We start from the raw sequence: 22,346 nt of genomic DNA, 5'->3' as shown, positions 1-22,346 counted from the left end.
GCCTATAACTCTGGCCATTTCCACCCAAGTTTGTTTCAGATTCTATAGTCCTGTCATTGGGCAGCACTATTTATCTCATGGGTTGATTTGGGAACTGCTCACTTGTACTTAAATTATCCCTACCACTAGGCTGTGCATTACAGTGCTTAGAAGCGTCGCCATTAAAATGGTTCTTCCCAGTCAGACGATTGTCTCCATAAGATCCCGATATAATTTTGTTCTGTTATATGGCAGTCCCGTTAATATATCGATATGGCTTGAATCACAGGTTTTCGAGTAGCAACTATGTCTGTCCTCTGTGGATCATGGATCAGAGGAAGTGAGAAATATGAGGATATTTGGACCTTGGGTAGGTAGTTTCAGTGGGGTCTCTGGGGGATTAAGGAACAGTTGAAACTACCAGATGTCAAGGCAGAGAAAAATCAAGCATCGGGAAAAATAAAATGGATAAGGTGGTGTATTCAAACTGCATATTCCACGGTTTATCCGGGAGCCTATACTGCTATTGGACTTTTAAGAATAGTCTTACTATCCCATCTCCTTAGTTTTCCTTGGCTTTTTAAAGGAATGTCAGCAGTATATTCTAAAATGAATGTCAAGGGAGTGTTTTTAAAGGAGCAACTCAAACGCAGTTGTGTTTGCTCACTTGTCACTGTCACCTTCCCTCCTCAACTCCCAGCTCTGCCTCGGCTGTGTGTACTGTCCATGCAGACGTCTTCAGCCCTGGCAGCACATGCTGCTTGTGACTGTCACCCCTTTGGCCACACTCCTTTGTAAGATGTTGCCACCACGAGCACCAGTGATTTGGCTCCGAAGCAGTGATATTTACGCTGCTCTGCCTAACTGAACTTCGCGGTGATTAAAAGCCTCAGTTTTTCATTTCCTGGCTGGTATTTGCAATGTGGAATTGCAACACTGCACTTACGTGCATTTTTGCCTTTAAAATGTTCTGTGGTGTTGCAACATTTGAGAAATTCCCAGGGATCCTTCGACTTCCTACACACACTGGTTTGTAGAGTCAGGACTGACTCACCACATCAGAGTCACCTTCTTGCGCCCCTGCCGCTGAATTCTGATTTCGCACCTCACATCTTTAGCTGGTCCCTGAGCTGTCTCCCAGCTCCAGCTTCACTCTTGAGGACACCAGTACAAAGACAAAGAAAAAAGATTTTTTAAAAATGGTAGCTTCTTCTTTCAAGAGCAATTGAACTTAAACTACTCTCTCTATTGTTTTCCGAGAAGTCTCATTTAAAATATTTTACTAATGCAAAGACGTGCGCATTCAGGGCTAAGGACCAGTGAGCAGTAGCCATAGCAACCAGGAAGCCATTCTGGGAGGAGAAAAAAAAATGCAGTAAAGAGTAAGTGTTTTAATCCTCAACTTTAATCCCTTTACTTCCTGTTCTCGAAATGAAATATAAATCAGGCACCATGCAGTGCTGCGATTTTTCTCTGAAAGGGATGTTGGCAAAAGAGGATTAGGAATGGACAGACGAGTTTAAGAAATTTAATCACACAATTTGTTGTCAAACTTTTGAGACCACGAGTGACCAGTTCCTTTGAGTGGCATCAATGAGAACCAACAAAACATACTTTGAAACTGATTAGAGGGTTGGCCCAGGGGCACAGCCCTGTTTGCTCTTCCTGTTGCATCATTTTAGCCCATAGTCATGCCATGAGAGACCAAGGGATTGGCTTAGTCCCCAGGGGGAGGTTGAGGACCAAGGGGTGTCTAGTTAGTCAAATAGAGATATTCTTTTGATCTTAGAAATACTCAGGGGAAAAATGAAGTCACCAGTATCTCGTATACTACCTTCCCTTGATGTTTGATTGATTACAAGGACGTGTGCTTGCCATCGTCGACAGACTCTTGGATTTCTGCTGAACAGCCCAGGCTTTAGTTTCTGTGAACAGTAAAATAAAAATTCTCAGAAGGATAGGTAAGTATTATTTCTGAATGTCTCCACTTTTTGTTTCTAAGATTTTCTTTTACATGGACTACCACTGACTTGTTAATTTATTGAAAATAAAATTCCTAATTTTCTTTCTTTCAAATCAGACCAAAGCGATGCCTCCCAACACTGGCTTAAAATGTTGGTTGTTGGCCTCTACAGCACATCTGTTCATCCGGTTCTACTTGGGAGGATTATTGGGGGTGACAGGAAGACATGTTTTTTATGGCACTTTTCCTTCCCTCAGCATATATATGAGTATTTCTTTGATAAATTTAGTTCTAGTGGACTGAAAGTTACCGGCACACAGGGCTGTTTGCAGAGATCTGAAGTAACTACAACTTGGGCTAGCTTCCTGCAGTGTCAGAATGTGAAATTACTTCCAAGAATAGCATCTTCCCAAGGGGGCGCTAATAATGAAGATAGACAAGTGACAGGAGGTCTAGAGCATATGAGGATGGAGTTAGACACAGTGACCACTGAGTTTGAAGTTCCTCCTAGACCTTGAGAACAGAAGTATACATGGTAAGGCCTGCAGATGGCAGGACATCTAGGGAAGAGGAATAGCATCACACTCTCAACTAAAGACAGGGTGCAACATTGGCAACACCTGTTTCTGCTTCCTCGTCTTGAGCTGGTGTTCTTTCTCCCCATTTGATCAGAACCAGCAGGACTAATGTCGTCTAGGACAGAGTACCTGAGATGTGACTTGTGCAGGCCATGCTCATCATCCTCCCATGCTTCCCTTGGACTTTTGGCTTTCTAGTCTGGATTTCCGGGACAGGGTTGACTTTTTGAGAGGAGATTGGAGTTCATTGCAGGGAGTGGATGTTAAGAAAAATAAAGTATTATCTGTGTCCAAAGGAAGAACCATAGATTCTGAACATGGAAATCGCTTTGGCAGAGGTTGTGGAGACTATAGGAAGTCTCCAAAGGAGTCCAGTTGCTGTACTGAGCTTCACCCAAAAAAACTTCTCTGAACCAGGCCTCCTTCTGATTGACTAAAGAGAAGGGCTTCATTTCACCCAAGGATCCAAAGATCATATGATTCATATATCACCCTGAGGCAGAGATACAGTCCTCCGACTAGAGAGGGCAATTACTTTCATAAATGCTTCTCTGAATTGACAGAAATAGCACCACAGGCAAGCTCTTACAGTGGTGGCATTACCCCAGGGGGAAGAAGGCTCTGGGGAATATCAGGCTGTGTGAAGCAGTGATGGGGGAACTGGCCTCACAGCTGGTCATCTGGTCACCAGGTGTCAGAGGATAGAAGTTCTTGTCTTGGCCATGTAGGTTGTCACAAAGGGGGCGAGAGGGTGCCATTTTGGGACCACTTGTCTCAAAATTTCTGTGTTCTGCTTACCAAATATATGTTAGACATTGAATCTTTAAAAGCAAGGTAGAAAATTGGATGTGTTCCCAGCCCTTCCAGATGAATGAGAGATAGGAAATATAAATGTAACAAATTAGCATTTCCTATTGGAAGGATTGCTCATTTGCACATTCCAAGAGGCAATATATAAATATGAATAGTATTATCTAGTGAGACTTGGCATGAACAGAGACTGAGTATTATAAGGAAATAAACTTCCCAAGTGTCCATTTTTTAAACTTCTGTTGAGATTTCACTTGGCTAGCTCCTATCTTATTGTTAGTAGATGATCTCGGCGTGCTTACACTGCCTCTCTCCTCTTCCTCTCATATTGCGTGAAGACGTGATTTTATCTGTCTTTGGGGGCTGCTCTTAAGGATAAGCATGGATTAATGAGTCCTTAGCAACTATTGATTCATTTTTTATTCATTCACTGTTCACGCATTTCCCCAAACATTTATGGAGGACCTTTCATGTGAAAAGAAGCACTGTTTTAGCTTATATGATCAAACAGACATGGTTTCTGTTTACAAGGAGCTTTTTTGTCTTCTGTGACACACACACACACACACACACACACACACACACAGAATTTATAAATAAGTACTATACAGCATAGAAAACCACAAGTCCCCTCAGGGTGATAAGAAATTGCCATTGCCAGCTTAAAAGGAAGGAGTGACTTTGGGGAACTTCAGGGAAGAGGTGACATTGAATGGGGCCTGAGAAAGTGTGTAGAATGTGTTGCAGATATGCAGAGCCTGGAGGAAAGAGGACTCTGAGTGCAGAAGTCTGGTGGCCAGAAGTGCAGCAAGAGACGTGAACGAGCAGTATGGAGGAGGGTGTCTGAGCTCTGTGTGGCTTGGAGGCATGGTCCACGTGGCCACACGTGGTGACATGCCAGCCTGGTAGGTGGCCAGGAGCTGAGGCTGTGGTTGATGCTTGGTGGAGAATCACTAGAGGGCTTTGCAGGTGGGGAAGTGGCCTTGTTGGGGAAGTGGTCTTGTCAGCAGTGTGCTTTGGAGAAATTAAACTGAGCTCAGAGCCTGGGCATGGGGTGCATGGGAGAGCAGAGAGCAAGTGCTCTCCATTGAAATGCTGGCCTTCAACTTCTACAAGGAGGCATTTTAAAAATTGTCCAAACACTTGTGCGTGTTAAAATCAGCCTTAAATCTTTTTCAGACAATCCGTTTTAATTAAATGAAAGGGAGGGGAAAAATGAGTTCTGCTGTGAGTGTCTCCCCACATTTGCTACACTACAGCACAGGCTGGGCTGCAGTCAGAAATCAGTTCAAAGGGAGACAATAAGGATCTGGTAAGATGGACAGGGGAAGTAATTGCTAGATAGCTGGCTGCTTTAATTAAACTTTGAGAATACTTGAATAGAAAGAAAAATGCTACACTTGACTGGATGGGCTAGAATGTGTGTGGTCACATTAGCACACTGAGCCACAGTCAGGAGGGATTCATGAAGCTGTGATAGAAATCAGCCCTTCACTGTGCCTTGAGTCTTCACAACCATCATATCCCACCCCAGAGGGTGAAGGAGGATGTTTTTCTGTGGCAACATGGAATGCCTTATTAATATTTCTCTAACTGTCTAAAACATGCAGTCCACCCTTCAATTTCATGTTCTGCTTTTGCGATGCTCCTCCAGATGTAGTTTGACTCTACCTTTGGCTGTGGCCATTGGTGTATTGTTTTTCACTCAGGAAAACAAAAAAAAACAAAAACAAAACAAAAACCCGTAGGAGTCTTGGTGTTAGTTTTAGAATACTATTGACTTAGGGAGAAAATGGTGTTTTTAACAAATGTAGCAATACAGAAAATCCAAAGCTGCATGCCTTTCTGATTTCAACATCCTCTCAAAATTCAACCCCAATTCTGTCCAGGATGCTAGATAGTAACTGGGGTAAGTGGGACATGGAAATGAAGTACTAGCATCCCCCAAGTGTTTTTAAAATGTTTTGTGGTTGGCTTTAATTCCTAATATATTTTGGACTTTTCTAAGAGAATGAGAGCTAGCTACATTCTTCTGAGATAGAATATTTTCAGGGTGATACTCATGTGCAAAAACTATGCTAACATCTTGATCCAGATACCGTTTGGCCCCAGACTCTGTCTTCTGAGGATAAACAAGGCCCCAGGGGGTTCTAACAGGTATCCCTTCTAACAACCATAATCGTTTCTACTGGGAAAAAGAAAATTCACCAAACAAGCCACTTTTCTCAGGTCCCCTCACGTAGTATTGTAATAACTCCATAGAGTTGTTGTTATTACCCCCATGCTGTAGAGGATGCTACTGAAGCTTTTCCAGGTTAAAAATTGTGCCAAAGGCCACCTATTAGTAAGTGGCAGAACTGAAATTTGAATCTGTGAATTTGAGTTTGATCCACTTGCCCCCAAAGTTCTCATTCTTTTTCCTTTGTCATATTGCCACACTATGGTATGCAAAAGGAAGAAGTTGATAGAAATACTTAACAGATAGGAGAAAAAGAAAATCAAAATACATATTCTACAGTATTACAGAGCTTCCACAGTGAATATTAATGAAAAAAAAGTAATGGTAGAAATGGTAGTTGACATTTATCTAATGCTGTACACCATGCATTAGTGAAATACTTATCTCATGTTATCTCATGTTCTCTACCACTAACAGCAGTCTTGGAAATTAGGGGGCATTATCCACGAGAAAACTGAGCTAAAGAGATGTTAACAACTAGTTCATTGTCCAGCATTTCATAAGTAAGGACATGAAAGCTGAAATCCAGATATCCTGGGTCCAGAGCCTACACGCTTATCTTTCATGATCTGTATCACGGATAAACTGGTGTTTAAGTGGTTGTTAACGGCTTAATGTCAGATTGTGCTGTTTTATGGAGGGAACTCACTCTCTGGCAGAGATTGAACATCACCTCTGGTGCCAGAGAATATTTTGATCAAATTTGCAAGTGGCACTGAAGAGGGAAATAAAGTAGCCAGCTGAGTGATAGGGTCAAATGATATGCAGCCCAGGTATTCTGTACTGCCCAATGACAACAGCTTGAATGAGTTAGCTTCTGGGGGGCTCCATCGGTTACACCTCTGCCTTCAGCTCAGGTCCTGGGATAGACCAGTGTTGGGCTTCCTGCTCAGCGGGAACCTGCTCTCCCTCTGCCTCTGCCGGCTGCTCATCCTGCTTGTGCTCTGTCTCTCTCTTGGTCAAATAAATAAATAAAAATCTTTTAAAAGAAAAAAAGGGGGTCCCTGGGTGGCTCAGCAATTTAGCGCCTGCCTTTGGCCCAGGGCGCAATCCTGGAGTCCCGGGATCGAGTCCCGCGTCAGGCTCCCGGCATGGAGCCTGCTTCTCCCTCCTCCTGTGTCTCTGCCTCTCTCTCTCTCTCTCTCTCTGTCTATCATGAATAAATAAACAAATAAATCATAAAAAGAAAAGAAAAGAAAAAAAAGAAAAGAAAAGAAAAGAAAAAAGAAAAAAAGAGTTAGCTTCTGAATATAAAGGGCCATCAGAAATACAGAGCTTCCCACGTGAAAAAAGACCTCAGGAGTTTCCTTAATGGTGAGTTTTATCTGAGCCACCCTTTCAACTCCACAAGGACATGGAACAAAGTTATCTTGTACATTGCTTTATCTCCTAGGCCTCACGGAGTTTTGGACACATGGTAATGGCTCAGTAATGAAAGAAAGAAAGAAAGAGAAGAAAGAAAGAAAGAAAGAAAGAAAGAAAGAAAGAAAGAAAGAAAGAAAGAAAGAAAGAAAGAGAGAGAGAGAAAGAAAGAAAGAAAGAAAGAGAAAGAAAGAAAGAAAGAAAGAAAGAAAGAAAGAAAGAAAGAAAGAAAGAAAAAGAAAGAAGAAAAGAAAAAATGTTAACATGGATTTTAAAAAGCTCTGGGTTCTTTCAGGCTGCATCAATAGAAGTAGAGAGTTGAGAACAAGGGATGTGTTTCTCCTGGTCATATGCTAGTTTGGTCCATCATTACTTAGGATATCATTTACACATTTGCACATCTAGTGAGGTCGAGCGCAATTGGAGGGGCATGTGAAATAATACACTAAATGAGAGAGCTGGGTCTGACACTTTGGGTAAGTGACTTCTGTGTGTCAGGCATTACTGAGTGCTTTCTAAATCTCTGGTATTTCTCAGAACAACCAAGATAGCTTAGTTCTATGATCCTGATTTTACAGAAGGGAAGCTACACTCAGGCCAGTGAATATACCTGCCCAGGATCATGCAGTCACCGAACCACAGCCTGTTAAACTAAAACACCCAAACTCCTCTTGCTTAACTATTCTATTCTCTGTATAAAATCCATAGATGTTCAGCCTGGACAGAAAAACTGTTGTAGGGAAGCGCTGACAAACTAAACCACGGCCCCTGTCAGGGCTGAAATTCTGTGATACCACAGCATTTTGAGACTTCTCAAATATTACGAGAGCCATAAAGTAGACCGTGATCAGAGTTACTCTACGTGGTCTGCAGGAGGAAGGGAGAGAGAAGCCCCGGAGCATGGAAATCATGGGCAGGCAGATCAGAGCTCAGCTTGGGGCAGAACTCTCTAACAATCGACAAATTTAACAATGGTGGGCACCAAATTGTAGGGAAATAAGTTGTCAAAGGCATTTAAACAAAGGCTAAGCTGCCGCCAGGATATATAGTAACACCAGGCAGTTCAACACCACACATTTAAATTTAAATTAATTAAAATTCAATTAAATAACATTAAAATTAGGTTCCTCGGTGGCACTAGCCACATTTCAAGTACTATTAATCACATGTGACTAGTGGCTGCTGATTGGTACAGAGCAGAACTTCCATCAGGTAAGAAGGTTCTGTTGGGTAGCCCTGCCATAGAGTGGCACATAGGAAGACTGGACTCTAATTCCTTTTTAATTTGGAATTCTGCTTGTGTGAACATTCCCCTCAATCACCGTATTTGACTGAATACCAGCAGTTTTGTAGTATCTATTATACTAGAATGAAAGTTTCATGTCTCTTACTAGATACACCCCAGCATGTGCATCTACTCAAATATTTTGGCATGTTCATTAATCGGCTATGGGTAAAATTTTTGGCTTTTGGAGTCATTGCTATCCCCTATTACAGGAATTCAAGTGCCAAATTGGCCAGTACCTTATGTTCATTCCCAAAGAGGTTTCTTCCAGTTCTATTTTTCTAAGTCTTCATTATCATTTCTTTTCCTTTTTGTAAATTGGTCACTCCCGAAGGAAATGAATTTGATAGCAGATTGTTGGAGATTAATTACCTATGATATGCCAAAGCCACTTCGTAAATGTCAGTGCTGAGGAATCCCCTAGAGAGAGAATTTTTAGATTCAACTATAAATTAATTGTAATTAATAGAATAGGTTAATTCATTGTAATTATTTTTAAGGCTTTCGGCAATGAGTCAATTCCCCAAGATCCACATTGCTCAAAGTGTCATGGAGAATGCTTGATGAGAATGTTCTGGTACTAAAAACCTTAACCCTCTGGAAAAAAAAAAATCCTACTTGTCTTTCCTTCTGGCTGAGTTTCTTCAGAAACATATTTTGGTGGCATTTGATTTCTGGAGAACAAAGAAATCCCTATAAGGTGGAGCATAAACATTCACAGCCCAGATAGACTCTGCTCATTGGAGAAAGGAAAAACAAAAGGCTTTTTGATTGTGCCTCGTTTTCTTTGGAAGTATGTCTCACTTCAGACTAACAGAATGCCTTTGCTCTTGGAAGAAAATGTAATGGAACTGAAAATTGAAGAATCTGGGCCTTTTTCCCTTCTCTAATTATTTCCACTTGACTCACTTAATCTTGGACGATTATTCAATCATATCTGAAATGAGAAAATGACGGGAGTAGAGTTTCCGTCTCTTGTTTCGAGAGCTTATAAACATTAACAGAATAGTCTTGAACAAAAAACAAATACAAATCACAATTGACGGTGCCTTGTTTTTATATATTAGGAAAAATCCCTGCATTGTTGGGAAAGCATCTCAAGTTTCCAAATGTAGGAACCTTGTCGAGCCTTGATGGGTGATTTCATTATCAACGTTGAAAAAACTATCATTTGGAACAACTATTTTATAATGGGAGATTGTACAGAAGCTAAGGAGCCAATTTGTTTACTTGCACCTGGACAGGCTGAGAAACTAAGCCCTGAAACAGATCCTTGAAGACCCGGATCATTAACAGTCCCAAGACTCACGTATTGGTGTTGGAGACTCAGAGATGTCTCCTTTCTTCCTGGCATGTCCACAAGCCGTTCAATGTTCATTGACAGAGGGATGCTTGTAGCCCTAAAAATTGCCAAGAGCTAGTTCGGGACTCCATATGTTGTCATACTTCCTGACAATCAGAATCGTCTCAAGTTGAAGTTCACTGCCAAGATGAAGAAGTGAGATCTGGGAGAGGAATGAGGGGAGAGGAAGAAGCTAGACAGGAGGGACCCCGTAGAGGGTTTGGAGCATGATGCACATCTCAGAGCTTGTCCTGCTTAGAGACCAAGGAGCACAAGTTAGTGGTTCATGTGTGTTTGATGTGGGGAGTAGTCTGCCTGCCATTGGCCATCAAGGATCCAGAAGCCAGGGGATGGGCACACCAAGGCTGGGCGAGGGTGTTGGAGCTAACGGAAGGGATCGGAGGGGATCTGGGAAGAACAGCAGCGGCCTTTCAGCTAGTTCCAATCTGTATTTTTTCAAAATCTCCATCAGCAGGGGTAATTAAAACATGGCTACATTGTAGTTTTTCGACACATCCACATACCCTAGAGATTGTAAACTCCATCAGGTAAAGCGTTGTGTCTCATTCTTACTAATCTGGGTGCTGAGTGGTTTACCCCCACGCTGGCCCCACCCTGCCAGAGGCTGCGGAGTTTGGAAAGTTCAGAGAGCATTTGGTCAGCCAGGTCCTCATGGGCTTGATAACAGTTGTGCAGACAAAACTCCAAACAAGGGGATCCCTGGGTGGCGCAGCAGTTTGGCGCCTGCCTTTGGCCCAGGGCGCGATCCTGGAGACCCAGGATCGAATCCCACGTCGGGCTCCCGGTGCATGGAGTCTGCTTCTCCCTCTGCCTGTGCCTCTGCCTCTCTCTCTCTCTCTCTCTCTGTGACTATCATAAATAAATAAATAAATAAATAAATAAATAAATAAATAAATAAATAAACAAACAAACAAACAAACAAAACTCCAAACAAGAAACAAAGCCCCAAACACAGGTCCAATCACAGGATTGCTGAAAGCAGATTCTGCAGCAGTCCCTACACCACAGATTGGGCCAGCCTGGTCAGAAAGGGTTTCACTCAGGAGGCAAGCCAAAAACTGGGTCTTGGAGAAGCAACATTGGCAGAAGAAAGGCCATTCCCGCAGGAGGAGTGAGCAGCCATGATAAATGGAATGTTTGTGGATAGCTAGACAGTGCTCTATGTACTTCCCTCCTTCTAGAACCCTCTTCTCCTTGATATACACTTAGCTAATTCCCCCAACTCCTTCTAATCTTCACTCGAATATATCTTTCCAATAAGGCCACGGTTCTCCCCAGCATTCCTAGTCCAGCTACCCTTTCTCTTTCTCTATTTTCTATAGCAATGACCGCCTTCTGTGAAATTTGCTTATCTGGTTAGATTGTTTGCTGTTCACTGCCCCTAGAATGTGAGCTTCTCAGAGTGAATCTTAATCTGCTCTGATGGCTGATGTATGTCAAGCCACTAGAACAGTGCCTGGCATATGGTTGAGGCCCAAGAAATATTTTTTCAGTGAATGAATGAGGATAAAGAAAGGCAGTGCTACTCTGGAACTAATGGGGTTTGGTTAGGGCAGCAGAATTGAACACTCCAGGGGCACCATTCACCATGCATGTATGTCAGGGTCCCTGGCGTTGTGTGACACAGCAGCCAGCCCTTTAAAATAGATGAATTGATGATTAGTGGGTTCAAATGTCACTTCTTTCTGTAAAGACCAATAATGTTTTCATAAAGGGCAAATTCTTTTCTATCTCCTAAGGGTGAGTGATTAGATGGCATTGAAAAAATTTTCAAACTCTTTTTATTCCCCTGAAAGAAGACAGAAATCCAAATTGTTTTTAAGACACAAATCTCACGTAACCATTTCTTGTTATGAGATCTGAAAGGAGACATAATAAGACCTGGTTACGTGAGGTTCATGTCTTAAAGACAATTTGGTTTTTACAATTTCTTATTTCTACAATTCATTTCCTATTCCCATAACCAGAAAGATCTCAGCCCTCCTCATCAGGATTCGTAGAGACCAGTGGCTCTGAAAGTGTCCCTAGACCAACAGCGTCATCATCACCTGGAACTTGTTAAAAATACACCCCAGACCTAGTGAGTTAGCAGCTCTGCAGCAGTGCCCACAGGTGATTCTGATGCATGCCCAGATTGGAGAACCATAGTTAGAGATCATCCCCCATTGGAAAATTTCTTTCCATCTTCTTTACATTCCTAGCAGCTAAGAGGATGTTGAAACATACATTATGTAATTTGTTTTATATAAATAGTTGGGTTTCTTACTCCCAGTATGAAACTATTATATGGAAGGACATCTCTCTCAGGAGATCCTGCTATATCCTTCTGCCTCACCCTTTTAGATAATTCCTGGACAGGAGAATGTTTAAGAGCCTTAAATGATCTGGAAGGCCCTTTCTTGGTCTAATAATCTGGGAGGGAGAGGATAATACTAAACTTACACATTATTACGCATTTCTCTGCATATGGCCTGCCTTTGGAAGTTATGCATAAGTTCCTCAAGGCTTGTTTGATTTAAGAAGCGCTTTCTAGAACCATGCCTAATCCCAGAGAAAACCAAATTAACACTCCCCACAAAGTTGTTTGGAATCACACTCTTAGGAACCATGAATATTTGTTGAAGCTAAGAAGAGTTTGCCTGTCTTTGACTCTGGGAGTGTCCGTGGCCATAAAATTCCTTGGAAAGACCACATCGGTACTGATAACTGTAAAACCCTAGAGTAATAGAAAGCAGAGAGACATTCATGTCTAAGCTTGGTAGAACATATGGGCCCCAGATCACATTGTAACGATGAAAATAAATTAAAAGTGATCACCAGAACTCATTCTAAGCCTTGATTTTTTTCCAGTTTTTCTTACGCGGCATGTGTTAGGTTAGTACCAAAATAACAAACATACCTTCCAAAAGCCCTGAGAGGGTCCATTAATTCAGACAGTCTTGGTCAGAGATTGCAATGTCGCAAAGCTGAGGAGATTATAATATAATTATGTCTGGTTCACTATATGTGTTAAATGCCTTTTCTCTATACTTAGGGTCACTATGCCATTTTCATATTCTTGGACTAAGATCTGGATATATATTCGCTGCTTTACGAAGCTTGTTGAGGTCCAAGAAATGCTAAAGTTACAGAGTAGTAACTTAACGATGTTTTGTAGGTGTTTCTTATTTTCTTTCTGATGAAGGTATGGGTCACAGTTAAAGTCACACAGTTCATAGTGTGCTACTAGCAGTTAACTTCTGGCTCTCCACAGAAAAAGGCCCAGTTTGTAGCATTTGCCAATTTCCATGATGTAAATATTCTCATCATGACCAATTTCAAGCTTTCATTTAGACATTCATTGCATGGAAAATTTGGGAATGATACACACAAACTGCACTCTGAGATTGGTGTAAGCCAGCTCCAATGCATCATTGAGATGTAGAAGATTTGGAAGGCAGAGGAACGGATTTAAAAAAAACAAACCCAGAGAAAATGAATTAATAATATTGCAGCTGGGGGAAAAATCAGTTTTAATATTGGATTTTATAATACATTCTTACAGTATTTTGTCTGTTTTACATAATAATCATTTTGTGTTCTGCTTTTATCTTCATGGACTTCAGTTTAACGGTTGCATAATATTCCATCAAATTGATTTAAGATCATTTATTAGCCCTAGTTGGGGACATTTAACATTCCCTAATTATGGATCTGTATTATTAGAACATCAGGTACAAATCTTCCTTCACCTCTCTGGCCATTTCCTTAAGACAGATTCTCAGATCAGGTGACTTCAGTTATTGATCTTGAGAAAGTATTCCAGATACATTCTAGAAAGTTTGTGGCCGCGTATATTCCCACCAGAAACTTGTATGAATGCCTCTCTCACTGCACCTTGACTACCACCATTTTTTTTTCCTTAAAGGTTTTGTTAGTTTGATAAGTTTTAAAAAAAGTTTTGATATTACATTTCCTCACAAGTGTGCTGAACATCGTTTATTCTCATTTTTCCATTTCTCCTTTTTAAAATGTTATTCTTCACATTGAGGGTGGTACAGTGAGGCAGTCCCACCTCTGTCAGTAGGTAATTTCTGGACTAGAGAATGTATAAGAGCCTCAGTGATCTGGCAGGCCGTTTCCTGGTTCTAATGAACAGAACAGCCATTTCCAGGCTCTTTTCAGAGCCCACTCCAAGAGGCTTCCCCAGGCCCTCTGTCTGAGGTCACTTTCTGTCCTGTTCGCACCATCTCTCTTCTCTGCATCCCTCTTCCCCACAGTATTAGCCATCGCTGACACCGAGTGTTGGAGGTATTCCCTGTCTGCTTCCCCTCTAGGCTAGAAGTTCTGTACAACCGCGTATTCCTAGAGCCCAGAGGAGCATCTGACGCTCCATAAATACTTGTCAGGTGAGTCAGTATACTGCAGCCCTGTATAAAGGCTTAGTTTTGTCTTGAGAAAAGCAAAATCAATTCATATGTTCTCTGTAAACACTGAAGATGCTAACTATTTGCTGTATCTGCCACAAATAATGTTCTGTATTTTTAAGGTATTGTGTAAGAAGCAGAAGCTTTATGTACTTTTCTGTAAACCTCCCATTGTGATCTTTCCCCATTCAAATTCCACTCAGAATTCTTTTTCATAAGGAGATCAGATAACTTTTTGTGTATTCTTTATTCTTACATTTTTGGAGCTTGATTTTTTTTATATGTAGCTAACATAAAGAATTATTTTCTTATTGTGATAAGATGAAGATCTAAATTAAGTTGGGTTGTTTTTTTTTTCAAGAAACTTACTGTTGGGTTTTTTTTGACTGCTAATGACACATTTTGCTTTTAATCATGCTCCATAATATTTAAAAGTTTAACCTATGTATTATTTTCCCCTCATGTACAATCTATAGGCACCAGATCACAATGGATATTTCTGTTATCTCCAAGATACTTTCCTGATCGTATCTCTGTATTTTAAAAGCACCTTCCAATCTGGACCAAATGTACTTGAGTTTGTTTTTGTTATCACTACAAGTTCTGATAAGATATAGAGCAAATAAAAGGAAGTATAATAGGAAGCTGGGTTCCCAGAAGTAGAAACATCAAAGCCCAAAGTCAAATCTGCCTTGAGCTCCTTTTTCTGGAATCACCTGCCAGGTGTTACCAGGATTGGAGAAATCACCATCTTATTGACTCTCTGTTAAGCCCAATGCCTGACCCACCAGTTGTTGCTTAGTAAATACTTGTGAATTGAATTGCATGGAACCTTAGGGCATGATGTCTTTCCCCAGGGAAGTACTCCAAGGGACAGCTTTCCTTTCTCATGTATCGTCTGTTTTCTCCTTTTCTTAGTTGCGGTCCAGTGCAGAGCTCCATCCTGACCTGCTCACAGACTGCCTCAGCGTGCAGCCCCTGCAGTCGGCCACCTCCCCACGTGATGCTGCTGCTGATGGGGCGGTGGGGCGCTCCCCCGGGCCGGGGCCTGACCTCTACCCAGGTAACAACAGCAGAGGCCACGTCCACTGTCCTCCTCTAGGCCCCTTGCTCTGGTTGAAGGGAACTCACATGAGCAGACTTCTCCTAAGATCATGTTTACTTTCTCGATGAGCTATAACTTGCTCCCTCCACACTTCCCATCTGACTCCTGAGCTGAGTTGGCAGCGAACTGTTTTTTCTCATAAAGAAACACAGTAAAATAATGGATTAACTATCTTAGTTCTGGACTTCTGCCAAAAGTCCAGTGCACCCGCTCTCTCAGATATCTTAAATTTATTAACTTGATTTAGACCCAAAGGAAATGTTTCCCCCTTACGCAAGTAACAGGCTGCGTGTGGATTTCTTAATGGAACAGTCATTGTCATGTTTGCATTTCAAAAGGAAACCCCAGGTCTCTAAGAAAAATCTCAAATCAGTAAGCCACCTTTTCAGAATGGTTTGTCAGCCACTGGGGTGGGGGGGATGGAAGGGCAATCTAAGACCAGCGTCCTTCCGCCTGGGTTTTAAGAATAGGTGACTCTCCAGTTGGGAACTTTCATATATGTAATGAAGAATAGGAAAGGATTAATATGCAATAAGGAAGTTTTTTTTTTTCATTTACTTTGTTAGCCTGGATTTTTGTGCATTTTCCCTTCTCTGTAATGATTATGTACTTGTGCAAACATAGTTGGTTGTCATCCTCACATATGGAAAGCTCTTATTGTCATGCTATGAATATGAAAGCAAAAGTCCCACCAGCTCTACACACCAGACAATGGAGATTTTCTATTATCTGGTGATTGCAAGTCCCACTGCCACCCCTATCTGATTCCAGAGCCAGGTTTTGGCAGCAAACTGGTTTTTTTTTTTCTTTTTAAAAGTACTAATAAGCCATAAAGAATTAAGAACTCACTGGTGCATAACACTAGAATAGGAAAAGCCGTGCTTGTATAACTTCTTTAACTCGACAGTTCTCAGCTGATCCAAATGCAGGGGAAAGAGCATTAAGCAAATATTTTGAGGGGGTCTGTTCTCAAGACACCCTTAATGTTGTCCCATCAGTGGGGGCCCTTTATCAGTTGCTTTGGGTACTTTCTCTTAGAGACAACAAAGCCTCTGCCTTTTGAGACCCCAGGAGATCTGCAAGGCAGACCAAATCTTTCAGAAGCTTCAGGTACAGGTACATATTCACACATGAAACATACCAAAGCACAATGTTATCAACTCACATAAATATTGTGTATTAGATATATACATGAAAAAGCGTGACTCGCTTTTGTTTGCACATATGTCTGCTTGATTTGCCAAATATTTGATATATGAACATTTATTCTAGCACATTAACAATCAGCTTACAACAGCCTATACAGCATTTCCCTGGTTCTTCTGTCCAGAAATCCATGATCTTACTGAAGACCTGGTACCCGGAAGTTAAGAGTCAAAACTAACCAGAATCTATTGAAAAGCGGCCCAACGTCTAATATAAGTGGTTTTGGGTAATGGGCTAGACTTACTACATCTACACTTGGAAATGGGTTTGGGAGGCCATGATATCTCTATCTGTGGAAAACATTAGTACCTTAGCTGTGTGCCGCATATAGTGTATGGCTCACTCTCAAAACCTAGGAGTCACATTTGTCTTGGTGTGTGTTTCGTATGTCTGGTAGTGTTGTTAAGGCTATTTAAGAGGTTTATGTTGAACCAGCTCTGTCACTCCAGACAGATCCCCTTTTTTTGTTTATGACACTTTTCTGTATTTGGTCTTCCAAACAATTATGGGCTCTTACTCTGAACCTCCAGCTGTGGCAGGCGAGCTGCCATGGGGCAAGGATCCTAAGTTGTCACAGTGTCAACAGAACATCTTCACATTGACTTGAATTTTCTGTGACTTTGAAAACATTTGAAACAGGCAGGTGGTCACGCTGTTGAATTGTATTCTTCGAATTTTATTTCTTGAGTCAGAGCATAAGTGTGAAAGTGTATACTCCTTAACTTCTTTCTTCATTCTCATCTCCCTCGGGTCCTATTTTACTTTCTTTGTTCTTGCCTTTTTGAAAAATTGATTAGGTCTTCTGTTTTGCTGAATACACCACAAAACCCAGGACAGAACAAAATAGAAGGAAAAACTATAAAACAAATTTCAAACCTTCCTGCTAAAGTTCTAGAAATGCATAGGCCAGGAGTGCATGTTTATACCAGTTTCAAACCTGTACTAAATATCTATGGAAAGAAGCCAAACAGTGAAAAATGCCAAAGGAAAATGAAGCTGTTCATCAATTAGTTAAATGTAAACTCTGAAGTGTTCAGGCAATTTGACAAAGATTAAGACTTGGCTAAATGGTAAAAGTACTTGGAACCATTCCTTTTACGTTCTGCCACACAAAGTTGAGAAAATATTTGTTTAATGATTGTCAAGCACTTACACTTCGAAGTGTTAGCCAGTGGATTCATCATAAAAATATTTTGATGGAAACCTGGTGAGTACATATGGATGTAGGACCAGAAGCAGGTTAGAAACGGGCACCAGGATTCTTTAGAAGCCCACGATTGAGAAGGAGGAGGAGTTTGAAGAAGTCACGGTTTTGAAATGGAAATTTTTTAGCAGATTAATAAACAACAATTTGTGAGATTCCAAGAGAGGCATAGTTTGAGAACATTAGGAAGAACAGGCAGGGTGGCGGTTCTGACACATCCAAATCTTACAGGTCTCTGAATATGCTGGCTTCCCTTCTTGAGATAGTTTTCAGCTGATGAGACAGAATTTGATTGGAAAGAGTTGCCAGAAAAGACTTTTATTTCTGTGGAAGGAAATAGTGCTTCAGGTTCAAGCAGCTAAAACATCACTCGAGGCCACGCTGAGGACTACTTTAAATTGAGGTATTTACTTGCCTACTATTCTGAAAATCCCAGGGCTCCCCAGACCCAATCCTGAGCTATTTTGAGAACAATTTTGTGACCTAATGGAAAAGCCAGGACAATGATGAGCAGTTCTCAAGGACGGCTCACTTGCATTTTCTGCCCTTTTGTTCAGGAGTTCTGGACCTTAGATATCTGGATAATGCTCCAGATTAGCCTATAAATTTAGGTGGTTTATCTCATAATCGGAGGGAGAAGTATTTCATGACCAGTAGATCAAGGTGTGAATGCCACCTTGGAGGCTTCATGCCCGTGAAGGTCTTGTCAGCTTCCTCGATGAACACATGAAGCGGATGGGCATACAATTAGTGAGTGTGCAATACTGTGAGAATCTATTCACTAACAAAGAATGCTGATGGAAGACCATCTGTCCCACAGGTGGTCAGAAAACTTAAGGCTCCCTTCAAACCAAACCACACCACAGACTCAGTAAACCATGATCTTTGCAAATGGCCTCAGCCATGAATGTATCACAGAGGCCAGTGTAGTTGAGATGTCCGAGGCCCCAGAAACCACCCATTGAGTGAGAAGCTGATGCACTTAGAACAAGGAAATAATGCAAGAATGGGGGAATTTTATTGGTACCACTTCTTTTGAGTTATAAAATAATGTCATGTTTTAGAAACTTGCAAGTTCTATTCGATTGTTTTAATTTAGAATGTTATGTCAGATTTTCCAGGAGGAAATAGAAGTGCGATGCTCAGAGATTATAGGGAATTGTAGAAAGACAACGAAGACTTCTTTTAGGGTAGGAATTTTTGAAGTCATATATTGTCATTCTCTTGCTTCACCCTCATTACTGGGAAATGAAGCATTCTCTCTCACAATAGCATCATATTTTGTAATAAATAGCACCATATTAAATCCATGCAAGATTTAACATCATGAAATAGTTAATGTTGCATTTTAAAGTCATTTATGGTATATGTTTTAATACATTTTCTATATTCATAAGTTGAATATATTGCTATCTTGGGGCAGCTTGCAGAGTTGTAGGGGTTAGAATTAATTTTACATAAAAGTGCCTCATGCACACTGGGTGTTATACTATATGTTAGCAAATTGAAATTAAATTTTTTTAAAAGTGCCTCATACAGTCAACTCTCAAACAGTGGTTAACTTGGGGACTTTATCAGAAGGTTCTAAATTGACATACAAATTTCCCAGTAAATTAAACTTTGTAGAATTATGAAGATCAAACAGCATGATCTATATAATAGCAGGCATAGAGCATTATAAAAAATGCATTAGATTATACATGATCTTCAAAAGCAGTGGTTTGCTTAGAATTCACCAGAGGTGAAAAAGGGTCAGAAATTCCAAGGGACTTGGAACTGATGGTAGCCAGAAGGAGGTAGACGCTGGGCTTACAGAATTGATTTACAGGGAAGCATTGGCAGCGTCTTTCCCATGTCTCTTCTGACATTGCCCCGAACTGTTTGTCAGAATCTTGTATTGTTCTTTACATCCCTTACATCTGTGGTTCATCCACCAAGTTGGATTAGAAAATTGGCAGTGGGGGATGCTGGGGTGGCTCAGTTAGTTAAGTGTCTGACTATTGGTTTCAGCTCAGATCATGATCTCAGGGTCCTAGGATGGAGCCCTGAGTCACGCTTCCTGCATAGAGTGGAGTCTGCTTGTCCCTCTCTCTCTCTGTTCTTCCCCCTGTTATTGCACTCTCTCTCTCTCTCTCTCTCAAAAATAAATAGAATCTTTAAAAAAGAAAGAAAGAAAGAAAGAAAGAAAGAAAGAAAGAAAGAAAGAAAGAAAGAAAGAAAGAAAGAAAGAAAGAATGAATAAGGGCAGGAGCAAGCTCCACTCTTCTCCATTGCAGGTATTGATAGCTTTAGCCTACAGAATTTGCCTTCCCCGGCCCTGAGCCAATCCATTCGTGTGCATCAGATCACCTGGAAAAACTGTGATAATACAGATTGCTGAGCCCCACTCCCAGAATTTCTGATTCAGTACATCTGAGTTAGTCCCAAGAATTTGAATTTCTGCCAGGGATTTTTAACAAATTCTCAAGCGACACTGGGTGCTGCTGGTCTAGGAAATACACTTTGAAAACTACTGCTCTGGATCAAAAAATGTGGGAATGTTCTAGCAAAACATGATCTCAGTTTTGACAGGTGGGAGTTACAATGAGAACTGCCTGTATTTAGTTAAATGGGGCAAGGTGGAGAGAACCTTTCTCAATGTGTAGACAGTATATCAAATCACCACGATGTACACTTGGAAATATCTTACTATCTTATATGTCAGTTATACCTCAATTAAGGTGACATTTAAAAAAATTGTAATTGGAAAATTGAAGCAAAATTTACACATGAAAACCATGTGATGGAAATCTGTCCACAAAAGACAATTTAATGTTATAGCCGCTATGCCATATATTTACGATGATAAATAGAATCATGTTGCTCTGGTACTTATAATTAAATACTTACAAAGATAATAAAACAGAATCAAATAGTGGGGGAAAAATTACCCTGTAGTATATATTTCTGTTTCTCATTACAGAAAACCTATCAATGGATATTAAGCTCATCATCCCCTACCACTGTTATAATGGCATTACTCATATTTTGATTAAGAGTGAGATCTTGTAACTATCCAACTGAAGAAAATTAAAATTCTGATTCCCAGCCAGCCAGGGCACATTTGTATGTATGCAGCTAATGTTAATGACTTTATATGTTTGCAAGCTGCTTAATTTGGTGCTTCAATTTCCCATATCCACTTACTCTCTTGTATTCGTGTTAGTTTTTCATGCAAGATTAAGCTGAATTATTCAGTTTTATAATATGTACAGGTTTTTGCTGTAAAAATATTTTTTGTGGTTGAGCAAAAATAGTTCCACACCTCGTAGAGGAGAGGAAAGTAGTGAAGCCGAGTTAGTTGTAGCTTTATTCCCATGGAGCTAAGTCTTGGTTGTCTTTATACTGTTATTTCTGCTGTTCTCATTTTATGTTATTCTGCTGTCATTCAAACGGGTGTGAGAAAGAAAGGTTGAATTTACTTCAATGTGTACCCACAAGCCGGTCTTGGGAAACAGATGGCAAGCCAGGGAATCCAGGATAGGATTTCTGGAATGAGGAGCTAATAGTTTTGCAATTAGGAAGTTATGGGGCAAACTTCTGAGTTCAAGGTCCTGACCTTCTGCCTCAACTGAATTTCTCTTCCACGGAGAGGGTGAAGTAGATAGGTGTGTCTCTTTCATGTGAAAAATAAAGGGAAAAGGAAATTGGGCATTTTTAGGGTGCTTGTCGCGCACACAGTGAAAGTTCTTTTTTTTTTTTTTTTTTGACACTTGTCTTAGCACTGAAGATAGAGGTGAATAGCGTAGAACCTGCCTGAAAGTGAAGGACATTACTGAATTAGCTGGACTATTACCTGTCGTGTTTTACTGCTAAAAATAAGAAGAAAGCATCTTGCAGGCACTGAATAAAGAGGATGTTGTGGAGATGACTTGGTCCATGTGATCGAAGACTGGCTTTTATTATATCTTCCTTGGTACCACCAGAGAGCGGTCTGCCCCGTCAGGTGCCCTGGCCATGGCTCACAGCATCAAGGCCACCCTAACAGCTGGTACTGGCTCTACACAAGTTCAGCTTTCTCCTCAGCATCTTTTTTCTTTTTAAGATTTTTATTTATTTGAGAGAGAGCAAGCGAGCGAGAGCACAGGCAGGGGGAGCAGTAGAGGGAGAGGGAGAAGCAGACTCTGCACTGAGCAGGAATCCTGATGTGGGGCTCCATCCCAGGACCCTGAGATCATAAGCTGAGCCAAAGGCAGATGCTTCACCGACTGAGCCACCCAGATGCCCCCCTCCTTAGCATCTTAACTTGGTTTTCCTAGTAAGTGTCGAGGCTCTGCTATTTCTTTTTTTTTTTTTAATTTTTATTTATTTATGATAGTCACAGAGAGAGAGAGGCAGAGACACAGGCAGAGGGAGAAGCAGGCTTCATGCACCGGGAGCCTGATGTGGGATTCGATCCCGGGTCTCCAGGATCACGCCCTGGGCCAAAGGCAGGCGCCAAACCGCTGCACCACCCAGAGATCCCGGCTCTGCTATTTCTAATTGCTTCCTTGGCTTACTCTTCATCTCCAGCCCTGGTCTCTCTCAGTGAGGCTAGCTGCTCATGTGTGGCTTCTGCTCTGTGCAGCAGCTCTGTTAACACCTACTCACACTCCAAGGGATTGTGGATTTATCATCTTCACTGCAGCCATCCCCTGGGGATTCTATGAAAGCCCTATTTCTACCTTCTGGATGGGGAGGGGGGGCTGCAGAAAGTGAACTGTCTGTTCACTATGCAGAGAAAAGGAAAACTCTGATCAGCGCGCATAGGAACTTGCTCCTCAGACTGACCCACGGGGATGTTTGTCTCCTTTTCTGAAAAACTGTA

General features: G+C 41.2%; 1 protein-coding gene across 31 annotated transcripts in view; it reads left to right on the top strand.

Annotated features, from left to right (window-relative positions):
* Positions 1-22,346, top strand: part of GLIS3 (GLIS family zinc finger 3) — a 548,443-nt gene that overhangs the window by 468,041 nt on the left and 58,056 nt on the right. For 29 of the 31 annotated variants that reach the window (XM_077908856.1, XM_077908825.1, XM_077908770.1 and 26 more), the window contains one exon: positions 14,904-15,048. In XM_077908856.1, the coding sequence (XP_077764982.1) occupies positions 14,904-15,048 (145 nt within the window). Of the gene's footprint in view, positions 1-14,903; positions 15,049-22,346 lie in introns of those variants that run through there. The other 2 variants (XR_013385993.1, XM_077909004.1) reach the window with 2 other exon arrangements.

This window comes from Canis aureus, chromosome 1 (assembly GCF_053574225.1).
Source record: "Canis aureus isolate CA01 chromosome 1, VMU_Caureus_v.1.0, whole genome shotgun sequence".
Lineage (NCBI taxonomy): Eukaryota > Metazoa > Chordata > Mammalia > Carnivora > Canidae > Canis > Canis aureus.
The sequence above is the reverse complement of the archived record's forward strand: the minus strand, read 5'-3'. Positions and strand labels throughout refer to the sequence as shown.